Below are 12,570 nucleotides of genomic sequence, written 5' to 3' on the forward strand. Positions count from 1 at the left end.
CAAGGCGTCCTTACATCGTAACCCTCCGCGCTTGTTAGAAACCCGGCGGACCAAGCGGCCCACCTGGTCCCCCACCTGAAACTCCCAATGTTGTTTCTGACCGCCTGTCTTGATGTATAAAGAGCCCCGGTACCCGGACTTCGATATTTTCAGGAATTGGACCTGTCTCGAGAGACAATGAAATTTTGGCTGTGCACTTTGGTGAGGGGCGTATGTGCAGAAATTCAGACTGTTGGGTGGAGCATTGGAGGCCGCAGCGGCGAGCATAGCGGTCCACTATGGTCGCCTCCTCCTGCAGGTTAGCCTCAATGTCTCCAAGGGAACCCTGCGTGGCCCACAAGGTGATGTCATCGGCGTACAGTGCATGCTGCACACCGGCGACAGCGCCCAACTGGGCCGGTAAGCGCATCACAACCAAATTGAATAAGAGGGGAGAGAGCACCGCGCCCTGGGGTGTACCCATGGTTTCTAAATGAAAAGGGCCATGTTCTTTATCCTGGATTCGAATGTAAGATTGTCTGTCGGTTAAAAATTGCCGAATGTATTGAAATTCATTTCTGCCGCAGTTAGTTTGAGAGAGGTGGGGGAGAATGATCTCGTGGGTAACGTTGTCGAATGCACCCTTCAAATCCAAGGCGAGTACGACCTTGTCATTGTGAGGGCATTCGACGGGGTTGAGGACAGCCCGATTTATTTGTAGCATGACATCTTGTGCAGATCTGTGTGGGCGAAACCCGAACATGGTGTCTGCGAAAAGATGTTTGGATTCCATGAACTCGGACAATCTGTCACGTACCATCGTCTCCATGAGTTTGCCCAAACAGGAAGTCAGAGAGATGGGGCGGAGGTTGTCCGTGTTGATGGGCTTGCCAGCTTTAGGAATTAAGGTGACCTGCGCGTTCTTCCAGTCGATGGGGAGTGGCACTTCCCCAAGCCAGATTAAGCTAATGTAATTCAATAAAGACAGGTATGCTGGGTCAGGGAGGTTGGCTAACAATTTGACTGTAACTTTGTCCCGACCCGGAGCGGTGCCGCGTTCATTTTTGCCAGGGCCGCCTTCAGGTCGTGGAGCTGGAACGGTTGATCCAGTTCAACGTTCTCAGAACCTGCATAGGAGTACGCCGGCCCGCGGGGGTCCTGGGTGGTGCAGAAGTACTGGTCCCGGAGCTTGTGCGCAAATTGATTTGTGCTGCCCTGAAAGCTGTGTATTGCTCTTTGGAGGTGTTTTTGAGTTTCCGTGAGTGTTTGCGTTGGATCAATTAGGGCGCGAAAGAGTCGCCACGTGTTCCGGCTTGACATTTGCCGCGCGGCCGTATTGCATCGGGCCACCCAGTTGGAGTTGGCGAGTTGGGCCGCATACTCAGCCGCTCGTTGAGTGAGCACGGCGATGCGAGCTTTAAGTTTCCGGTTGTGTTTTTGCCGGCGCCACCGACGGACGAGGCAATGCCGGGCCTCCCAGAGATGGAGCAGGTGGTTGTCCACATCCGAGACCGCCTTTGAGAAGTGAATTTGAGTTTCGGAGGAGCGAAGGCCAGAGACCAATTGTTGTGACCAAGACTGGTAGCCCTGCTCATGTATGGGTGTGGCGTTGTTATAATTCTGCCTGAACTTGGTCCAATCTGGGAGTCGGGCTTGTGTTGTTGGTCGCGCGAAAGGATGGGTCCTAATCGCAGTATTCAGGAGGCAGTGGTCGCTGCCGAGGGTTTCCTCGGTGTTGACCCAGTCTGCATATTGAATGTTGCGGGTGAAGGTCAAGTCCGGACATGTATCCCTAGTCACGGAATTGCCTATACGAGTTGGGTGGACTGGGTCAGTGTGAAGAGTGAAGCCCAGCGTTGATGCAAGCTCCGCCAACTTGCGTCCCCGATTCTCTTCACGGCAGTACCCCACATCCGAGCGAGAGCGTTGAAATCGCCCACAATCAGGAGTGGGTCTCGACCCGGAACTCTCAGCGCGCGGCTAAAGAGGTCTGTGAATGATACATTCGGCAATTTCGGATTGCAGTACACATTGAGTATGTGTAGCGGTAGCGGTGGGTCCTGTTTGCGGAGTGGGAGGAGGGTCACCATTACATAGGAGTATTCAAGTTGCATGTCTAAGTCGAACTGGTTGGCTGTATAATTTCTATGGACTAATAGACAAGACGAGGGGTTCTGCTGGAACGTCGTATAATTTGTTAGTACGGCGCCTTTCCCTGGCTCTTGGAGGGCAACTACGGTTGGCAAATGCGCAAAGGTTGAAAGGAAAAGTCGGAGGTCGGCCCGCTTGGAACGGGACCGGAGCCCCCGACTGTTCCATTGAGTAATCGTAATGGGGGAAGCCAGCGCATTGGTGACAGTGAGCGGCCACGTGGTGATGGAGAACGTCGGGTCTCGTAGGGACGATGGTCAGGGGCGTACGCGTCTAGAGGTTAGGATGGAGAAGCCGAATAAAGCATCTGAGATGAATGCACAAGGGTTGAGATGGTTGGCGATGCCAGCATGCGACGCCGACAGTGGCGGGCGACATGTCCCGGGTACCCACAGGAGTGACAGATGGGACGGTTATCCGATGTGCGCCAAGGGTTGTAAAGCCGCTGCGGTGACGGCGAAGAAACCGGGGCTGGTTGTAGAGACGGGGCCGGGCGCAGGACCGCAGGACGGGCTGACGAGGTGGAACAGTCAGGGGCACGGAACCCGCCGCTGCTTCTGCGTAGGTCATCCGGGTGGGTATCGGAGATGGTTGGTGATACTGAGCCTCGGCGTAGGTTAGTGGAGCAACTGAAGGGACTGGATGTGCAGTAGGACGAGCCTCGGCAACTTCATGGCGGATGACCTCCTGCAATGACGCCACCAGAGGAGTCGCAGCGTCGTTACTGAAGGGCATCAACGAGAGCTGGCGCGCGACTTCCTCCCGAACAAACTGCTTGATCTGCGGTGAGAGTTGCGCCGGTTCGGAGTCAGACGTGAGGGAAGCAAGCGACTCCTGCTGCGAGAGCGGAGAACGGGTGAGGATGCGTCGCTTCCGAAGTTCGTCTAAATTCTGGCAGTGGGTTATTACGTCGGCGATTGTGGTGGGATTGCGTGCCAGAAGCATCTGGAACGCATCGTCGTCGATTCCTTTCATAATGTTCACAATCTTGGCGCGCTCAGACGTAGAGGCATCAACGCGTGTGCAAAGGTTCAGAACGTCCTCTATGTAGCTGGTGAAATTCTCATTAGGCAGCTGCGCCCGACTTCGCAGGCGTTGTTCCGCGCGCAGCTTGCGCAACGCAGGTCTGCCAAATACATCAGAAAAATTGGATTTGAAGGCTGACCACGTGGGGGTGTCGTGTTTGTGGTTTCTGAACCATAGGTTCGCAACGTCCGAAAGGTAGAATATGACGTTGTTGAGCTTGAGTGCATCATCCCAGTTGTTATGAGTGCTCACCCGTTCATAGGATGCCAACCAAACCTCAGCGTCATTTTCGCCGGTGCCACTGAAGACAGCGGGATCACGCTGGCGCTGCGCTCCAGCGCAGAGAACTGTCGGGGTGGATGGGGCAGGACTGGGCACAGAGTCCTTAGGCATTGTGGGCGGCGGGACAAGACGGCTGCGAAGGTCCAGGGCGTCAGACGACCGCAACCTCCACCAAATGAAAGGGGGTTCGCGTACTAGTGAAAGCGGCGATACAGTTCACCAAACAGCTTAGCGGACGGCAGCAAAATTACATTCAGTGTAGCCCAACGTTTATAGATATACTTGAGTTTTGAAACTCTCCGCCGCGCCCATTGGGAGAAGCCGGCCCGCCGCGGTTCCTGCCACCGCGGCGCTGCGGTCGGAGGTTGCGCTATGGAAGCAAGCGTCGTCTGCTAGCGCCCAATGTTCTGCCTTTTGCCTGTGCAGGGCGCTCCTGGATCGCTCGTACAACTGACTTTTGCTCGCTAACCTTTTCGATTTGCGGTAATTTTATCATGCGGCGAAAAGTTCGAACTTTTCTGTCTTCCACACTCACGCGTTCCAGCCTTCGTCGTAGTGGAGTGCGCTCGGTGCGTTTGCCAGCGCGGTGGTTATTGAGGGAGCGGTTATGTACGAGCATGCGACAATACGAACAGTGGCCTACAGCAGAACAACTGTCCTGCGACTTCAAAGCCACGGTAGATTTACGTTTTATCGTTGCTAAAAGCCGGGTCGCTCATTAAGCGCGTCGCGCCTGCGTAGGATGGCGGACTTGACTGCGTCCGTTTTCTTTCCTACAATCTTTCAAGTTCCGCTCTTGTGGTTAGTAGTGCGCCTCAAATTGTTACTTCCAAATGCAGCGCTTGTTGCATTCATTCTCGCTTACCTGAAGAAATGCGCAACGAAAATTTCCTACTGATACCGAGCATCATTCGCCTTCTGTTTGCACTGACTGCAAGCGCGCGCAACCTCAAGGCGAGAGGTGTAAGTCGACGAAGTAAAACGCTTTGCAGCTGATGACCTCCGCAGCCCACCTTCGTTCTGTAGTCTCTACTGCGCAGCCTTTTCCGCACGTTACAACACCAATGTACCTAATGTATGTAATGTACCAAGAAACACGACAACAAGAACTGGGTGAATGATATTCAAAAAGAACAAACACTCCAAATCATCCGGTAGCTCTGGTGATTCTTCGTGAGCGGGCTGACAAGCCACCTGTGCACTCCTAGCAATTGCGCCTCTCTTCTTCGGTGATCGCCGCCTTTTGGTTGCAGAAGACAGGTAACTGGGCAAATTGGGAAAGAGCGTGGGAATGGCACCATTTTTCAGTGCCCACGATTACAGTTCTATCTACACAGTCCCACCGTTGATGTTGTGCTTGAATGTTTTGACGATGTCTGACGGCTGGAAATGAACGTCGCACACTTTGCATGTTTTGCTGAGTAGCTTGTCAGCGCGGGGGATCGCTCTAGCCCACCTCTCACGAAGCTGCGGGTCCGATGGTGGAGCAAAAAAGTGCCTCTTTTCTGGGTTGCTTCGGTACCCGCTCGTACAACCAGGCACGAAGAATGTCGGCATGCTGGCTGAATTTCAACGCAGTTGAAGTTAAAAGGCAAAAAAAAAATCTCGATGAGTGCAGCTCTTGATGGCAAAAAACGGCTGGCCTGCAGCAGCAGGCCGTGGAAATCGACGACTTCTTGCAGCGTCCAAATCACTCGCTTCTCACTACACTACGGCAAAGGCTCACTGTTCACGAAGCAGTCGCACGTTCACAAACACGAAACCAAATTAAAGGAGAACGAAAGCAACACAAACACGCAAAAAAAAACGTGGAAACGGGAAAAAAACAGCCACCGACGCGCACGACGCAAGCGAAACGTTGGCGCAACCGCCGACCGCAGCGCCCTCACACTCCCTAGGGACAAGTCGCGCCCGGCTCCAGCGGGCGAGTTTCGAAACTCAAGTATATCTATAAACGTTGGTGTAGACAGCCAGACAGCTGGAGCCACGCGCCGGCACTTCGTCGTCAACTTCTTCGTCTGGCGCGTTCATCATAGTTCAGGTGCGTTCATGTAATTCACTACAATATATTGTTTTTTCTTCTGCTTTTCTAATCAATTAGTTTTAAGCGATAACAGAGTCAGTAATATTTTAATTCGAGCAACAGCACAAAATAAATAAATTAATTAAAAAATCTCGTGTTCCTTGGTGTCTGGAGCTGTTGGCTTTTCTCATATATATACCGGGTGCTTCAGCGAACACTTTCAAAAATTCTCATAAGTAGAATTTTCTTGATAAAGATATGGCTTTTGCAGTATAGTATTACCAATGTTGGCGGACACCAAAAAACCGGTGAATCGTATTAGGTAGTAAACTGGTTCACTAATTTTTAATAATTAATTTTTTAACTATTACAGTTAGGCGCCTAGTTGCATGTAGATATTTGTAGCTGGTCGTTAGTAATAGCCATATCAGTTTTTAGAATTTCGAAAATGCGATTATCCTCGGCGCTCCGGCCAAGTGCCGTCGCTGTGCTGCTCCTCTACCCGCTGACCCTTCCGCTCATGTGTGTGCCCAGCCCTGGTGCGTTCATTGAAAGGTGAATACTATGGGGGTTATTCTTGTAGTAACGCTCAAAGGGCTAGAAGCAGTTGTCGCTTTCTAGCACCAGCGTGCCAGCCCTAGCAGTCAGAGCTGTGACCCCCAACCCGCGGTGCGGTGAGTCGCAACCGCGGCGGATTCGGGCTAGAGGGGACAAACACGAGTATGCTACTCGGATGAGCGTTTATTGCTCCCGAGCAATACAATGCAGCAGCAACAATACAACCGCCGTAACGAGGGCGAGTGTTCCGCTTGCGTACGGGGGTGAAAAACACAAAGGGCAGAACGCACGCAAAAATGTGGGGGAAGAAGGTTCCGCTCACCTCGCGTGGTTCCTCGCTCACGGCCCGCGGCGGTCAAGTCACACACGGTGGCCGGGCGATAAGGGCAGCGGTCTCCGTGGCAGATCTCTGATCCGTGCGTGTGCACGGCTCCCGCCAGAAGACGAGCGAGCCTCGGGAGAAACGCGCCTTCTTCCCGGGCTGTGGAGAGGAGGTCTCTTTGTTGTGAAAGGGGAAAGAGGGAAAGTCCCCGCTGCGGCGTCGCGGCGGGGCGAGGAAGGAAGTGGGGGTGGCGTGAGTGCCCACCCTCGCAAAACCTCCCGAACGGCGCGCGCATAGCATCGCGTGATAATTACGCGCGGCCGTTAGAATGGGGCAGGGGATTCATGAGTATCCCCACATCCCCCCCTCCTTAAAACTGCCCTACGGCCAAAAAGTGACCGCGTTCACAAAAAGGGTGTACCGAGTGGGGCCGGCGAAACGCCGTTTAACTTTAAAAAAATAAAGCAAAGATTGAGCTCACAGCCAGCAGTGCCGTCGTCGAAGGTCGCGGACGTCAGGGCAGGAAGGCAGTGTAGACGACCGCCATGGACGACTGTGGAGCCCAGGGTTGAAGGGGGTCGATGACCGCAGGTCCCGTGAGTCGGCCAGGGCAGCTTTGCCGGGACACGCGGGCGGCAGGCAGGCTCAGGCAACTACGCACCGTGTCGTCCCGTTGCACAGCGTACGGCAGGCCTCCACTCAGCTGGTTGAACCGCTTGCTCTTGGCTCGCCCTCTTCCTCTCGTTGGGGGGGTGACAAAGGCGCGCCGACCCATTTTCCCTCTGCCGCAGAGGACTTGCGAGGCGGGCCCAGCGGGGCACCAAGCTTCTCTTGCGGGCGAAGCCCGCTGCCGCGGGGACAGGGCAACTCCAAGGCGGCTTCTCTGCTGCAGTTTTCGCCATGGTAGACATAGGCGCCGGTTTCCCCGAATTCCCGCTCGCTCGTCCCGCGGCCGACCGGAAGCTGTTCTTCTTCTGTTCAACTTGGTGGCGACAGCGGGCTCTTGGCTCCGGAATGCGGCCGCCCACCAAACGGCCTGGGTCTCGGTGTTCGAAGCAGCAACGGTTGTTGCGGCGTCCGCTGGCTCTCCTCCGGGCACGCTGTGAAGGCTGGCCTGCGGCTGCAAAGCTGTCTTTTCTTTCTAGTTACATTACCAATTTACACATTTTTTTTTCTTTGAGCTCGTCTAACCCCGCTCGGTCTTTTCCGAAGAGAAAGCGTGTGCTTGCTCCGGAAGCCGTGGTGCGAAATATGGAAGGGGTGTTCCGTCCATATTAAGCAGGGGAAATTACTCCCTGCGCGTTGGTCAGTGTTGTTTCTGCCGTGGGCGCAAGTTGGAACGAGGCGCCGGGCTCTGTTGTCGAGCCTTGCGTCTCGGTGCGGCTGCCTGCTGGCGGGGGAGGGTGTTCTCCACAGGCCACTCGTTCCCTCTGTCAAAGTAGGGTTTGAGATCACAGACATGCACTGGCCCGCCGGTCGGTCTTAGCGTCAAGTCCGCCAGCCTGTAGACGAAAGAGGAAAGTTTCTCCCGAACTACGTATGGTCCCGTCCATTTCGGCGCCAGAGAAGCAGAAAACCGCTTACTGGTATCGCTCAGAACGTGACTGCGTCTCAACACCAGGTCACCCGATTTGTAGTGAACTTCCCGGTGAGAGCGGTCATACTGCGCTTTCTGCTGGGCCCGAGCAGTGCTCAGATTCCGGCGTGCTTTGTCCAAAGCCTCCGTCATCCTCGCGCGCAGCCCGGTCGCATAGTCAGCGCGTGCCGACCAAGCAATCGGGTTGTTGCTGCGAACCTGTAGAGTAAGTTCTAACGGGTTCGGCAGCTCCCTGCCAAGGTTGAGAGCGGCAGGTGTGTACCCAATCGAGCGGTTCACGGTCGACCTGAGAGCAAACCCAATCTCGGGGAGACAGGTGTCCCAGTCGATGTGCGTCTCCGCAAATGCAACGAGCATGTGCTTGATGTTGCGGTTCACGCGTTCCGTGGGATTCGCCTGGGCGTGGTACGTGGTTGTTCTCCTGTGCTTAATGCCAAGGGCCACACAGGAGTCCACGAAAAGTTTGGCAGTGAAGTACGATGCATTGTCCGTTATCAACTGCCCGGGGTAGCCGAATCGTGTGAACACCTCGATCAGCTTCCCCATGATTACGCGTGCCGTCAGCTTTCGAAGTGGGAACAGTTCCACCCATTTGCTGAAATGGTCTGTGACAACGAGCAGATATTGGGTTTCCACTCGGAGTCCTGGGGTAAGGTCCCATGACGTCACAAGCCGCAATTTGCCAAGGACCCTGGCTATTGATCGGCTGCATGAGCCCAGGTGGGCGTCCACCACGTGGCTTGACCCTTTGGCACACGTCGCAAGAGCGGGCGTAGCGTATCGCATCCCGCTTCATGCCAGGCCAGGTAGCGAGGCGGCACAACTTGAGGTAAGTCTTAGGGCCACTCGCATGCCCAGCGATGCACGTGTCATGAAAGTAGCGTAAAAGTGCTCCTCTCAGCGTGCGTGGAATCACCACCTTGAAGAACTCGTGTGTATCCTTCTCGGAGGGGATATATCTCAGCAGGATGCCATCGGAGTCGAGCAGATAAGAATCCATCGCGCTCACAGCATTACCAGCTGTGTTCGAGCGCCCCGCACGGACAACAATACCAGTTGCCTCCATGTGCGCCGCGGCCGCGCCGCCCGGCTCCCTGAGCCCGTCGAACACTTTTCGACAAAATGGATCCTCCCGCTGTGCCTCCAACAGCTCCCTTCTGCTGAAAACGCTCACCACGGAACTGACGCCTTCCAAGTGGTTCACGCTTTCGCCCTGGGAAGGCGGGGTGTCCCTTCCTCTGGGGCGTTGTGTGAGCTGCGCGGCAGGCGCGCTGCTCTGGCTGTCGGGCGCGGCGGAGTGGGCAGTGTTGTTACTTCCCAAGCCGTCAACGGGCGCGCGCGAAAGTGCGTCCGCCACCACGTTGTTCTTGCCGCTCCTGCAGCGCACGGTAAAGTCGTAACGCTGGAGGAGCAGCGCCCATCGCGCTAGGCGTCCGGACGGCTCGCCTAGGCGTCTCAGCCAAGTGAGTGCCATGTGATCAGTCTCAATCACGAAAGCGACTCCATCGACATAGTAGTCGAAATTCCGCAGAGCGAAGATAATCGCGAGACATTCTTTTTCTGTCACGGAATAGTTTCTCTCTGCGGGAGTTAATGAGCGGCTGGCGAACGCCACCGGTCTCAGGCTACCTCCGTGCTCTTGAAGCAGGACTGCTCCTAAGCCCAGGTCACAAGCGTCCGTGTGGATCACAAATTCTCTGTTCAGGTCAGGCAGCCTTAGCTCTGTGGTTTCCGCGAGCGCGCAAGTGAGATGGCGTAGTGCCGCCTCTTGCTCGGGTCCCCAAAGCCACTTCACACCTTTCCTTAACAGTGTTGTTAAGGGGGCTTGCAGAGCTGCGCAATCTGGGATAAACTGTCGATAAAAGTTCACCAGCCCCAGAAAGCGTCTTAGTCCGCCTATATCTGCCGGCGACGGGAACTGCAAAATAGCCCGCAGCTTGTCTTCGCACGGCAGAAGGCGTCCTTTGTCTAGCGTAAACCCCAACAGTGTTATTCGGGTCGCCGCTATCTGGGTCTTGTTCGGGTTCAGAGTGATTCCCGCAGACCTCAGCCTTTCCAGTACATCCCTGAGATGCCGTAAGTGCTCATCAAAGGTTTCCGAATACACGACAATGTCATCCAGGTAAGCAAGAGCGTGGTGTCAACTTGCATCGCCTAGGACACGGTCCATCAGACGCTGGTACGTCGCGGGCGCGCCGACCAGGCCGAACGGCATTCGGGTAAGCTGGAAAAGTCCCCTGTGACAAGTGAAGGCAGTTTTCTCTCGGTCACTGGGGGTCATCTCCACCTGAAAGTATCCTCTGCTAGCATCGAGCGTAGTGAAGTACTTCGCTCCACCAACATTGGACACTATCGAGGGAATGCTCGGAAGTGGGTATGCGTCCTTCCGTGTCACCTCGTTCAGGCGTCGATAGTCCACACAAAGGCGGGTTATTCCATCCTTTTTGGGCACCAGCACCACTGGAAACCCCAGGGGCTGTTTGATCGTTCCACAACGCCTGTATCGAGAAGCTCGTCCAGTGCGTTATCGAGCGCTTTCCTCTTAGCCAAGCTGACTGGCCGAGGATTACACTTCCATGGAACAGCGTCGCCTGTCTCAATTTTGTGCCTAACCAGCGTAGTGCAGCCAGGCCGCTCCGTGAATACGGCGTCGTACTCGTTTAGGAGCAGAGACAAACGCGCTTTTTCCTCCCCCGACAAGCTGTCTGAGTTGTCCAGCAGGGGGTGGGGAGGCCTGCATGCCGCCGCGGCACAGAGTGCAACCGCAGGGGGGACAGGGGGTCGCGCGGGAGGGGAGAGGTTCCCTTCCGCGCTTTTCCTCTCGGCGCGGTCGACAGGCTGGTTGTTCAGCCGGGCCGAAGGCGTTTCGAGGCTCTTTTTCGGGCGATCGTTGCGTACGTCTGCGCGCGAACCATCGGAAAGCGTATGTGCTTTCGACGCTTTTTGGGGTTGAACGAAAGGTTTCAGGGTGCCACATGCTCGCTCCCTATATCCTCCGTTGCAGACGTCAATAACAATGCCCGTCTTGGCGAGGAAGTCTGTACCAAGAATAGTTGGAACCGATAGGCCGGGGAGGTGAGCGAAGCGCTGGCGCCTCACTCTTTTCTCCCACCGCACCACAAGCCGCGCGGCACCGCTCGCGTGTGCAATGCCGCTGGCTAATCGGAACGTGAGGTTCCTCGCTCGCAGTCGGAGTCCGTTCCGACGGAGATGCTCAGATACCTGGTCGCCAAACAGGGATGCGCTCGCTCCTGTGTCTAGCAATGCCATGAACTTACGTTGTGCCACTGTAAGCTCGATAAGCGGTACTGGCGTGTCGCTGGGTGGTTCCAAACGACAAGCCAGCGGGGCTAGGAGTTCGTGTGACTCACTGAGCACCGCTGTTGACGCCGCCGGCTGCGAAGCGTTGCTTACCGGCGGCTGCGTTCGTTTCCCGAAAGCGCGTGCTCTCGGTTCACGGGGCGTCTGCACTCCCGGGCGTAGTGCCCTCGTTGGTTGCACCGGTAGCAGAGGGTATTCGGCCGTTGCCGGGCGGGGCAGTTGTCGCCTCGCGCCGGCTGACCGTTCCTCCCTGCCGGGCCTACCGTCGCAGTTGCCCTTTGGTCTAGCGTCCTCGGGTCGGTATGTCGGTCCCGATTCTGCATACCTTGGCTACGCGCAGCGTGTGCTGACCGCATAGCATACGTGTACGGGTCGAGAGCTCGGTCTGACAGTTCCCAACCGTTTCTCAGTTGCCCGTCACGGAATGCAACCATTTCGGCTCCCCGGGAACGGTTTCGAAAAGTGTCTCCGTTCCAGGCGTATCGCGGCTCAAGTGCCTGCGACGCTGGCGGGGGTGGCCGATACGCGCGGGAGGCGAGTATGTCCGCCTGTATGCGCTTGGCTGCCGAGGCGAGTTCGTCCAAGTCCCTGAACGGTACGCCTCGTAGGTAGGCTGCGAAGGTAAGGTGAGCTTGTCGCGTGACACGCTCTACCTTCTCGCCGTTCGAAGCTGAGGGGTCTGCAAAACGATAGAGTTCGTCCATCGCCCTCACGTACTCAAGCAACGATTCGTCCGGATGCTGAGTACGCAGCTCCAACTCGCGCCGCAGACGACGCTCGTAATCTGCGGGCAAGAACTCCTCGCGAAACCTCGCTCGGAAGTCCTCCATCGTGCGAGACCGATAGCCAGTAAGGCGGAACCAGCGGGCAGCCTGATCAGTCAGTGAGATTGGCACGACACGCGCCAGAATCTCGCCATCGGTAAGCCCTGTCGCCTGCTGGTAGGTCAGCATGCGCTCAAGGTAGTCGTTGGCACTGACAAGATCGTGATAGCCGCCGTAGCTGGGAAGGTCCACCCTTAGCCTCGGACTCGCCGCTGGAGCGGGTGTTTGCAGGTTGTTCTGCACGATACCCGTAAGGCTCTCTATGAGGCGCAAGGCGTTGCGCAACACAGGCTCTTGGGCCTGGCCAGGTAGTTCTGGCTGAGGGGCCCCGTGGGATGAGCAAGATTGCACATGTCGCGCCATGCTCTCCCTACCTGGAGGCATAGCGCTTGGCGAGAAGTGCCTAGCGTCACCGCTCGTCTGAGCCGGTGTGTCGTGTGAAGCACCGCTCGGATCAAACGATATAAGATCACAGGAGCTAGCGTCA

The 12,570-nt window shown here is 56.0% G+C and overlaps 1 protein-coding gene across 1 annotated transcript; it reads right to left on the reverse strand.

Moving 5' to 3' along the window:
- Nucleotides 1-11,274: 11,274 nt before the first annotated feature.
- Nucleotides 11,275-12,218, reverse strand: LOC149334813 (uncharacterized). Its single transcript, XM_089553698.1, has one exon. The coding sequence runs from the start codon at nt 12,210-12,212 to the stop codon at nt 11,349-11,351; it is 864 nt and encodes a 287-aa protein (XP_089409824.1). The 5' UTR covers nt 12,213-12,218; the 3' UTR covers nt 11,275-11,348.
- Between the last annotated feature and the right edge of the window lie 352 nt (nt 12,219-12,570).

Source organism: Amblyomma mixtum, chromosome 7 (genome assembly GCF_055824585.1).
Source record: "Amblyomma mixtum isolate Tamu chromosome 7, ASM5582458v1, whole genome shotgun sequence".
NCBI lineage: Eukaryota > Metazoa > Arthropoda > Arachnida > Ixodida > Ixodidae > Amblyomma > Amblyomma mixtum.

What these genes read in the sequence shown, in the direction of transcription:
- LOC149334813 (XM_089553698.1), bottom strand. Translation starts at nt 12,212, where the DNA reads ATGCTGACCTACCAGCAGGCGACAGGGCTTACCGATGGCGAGATTCTG.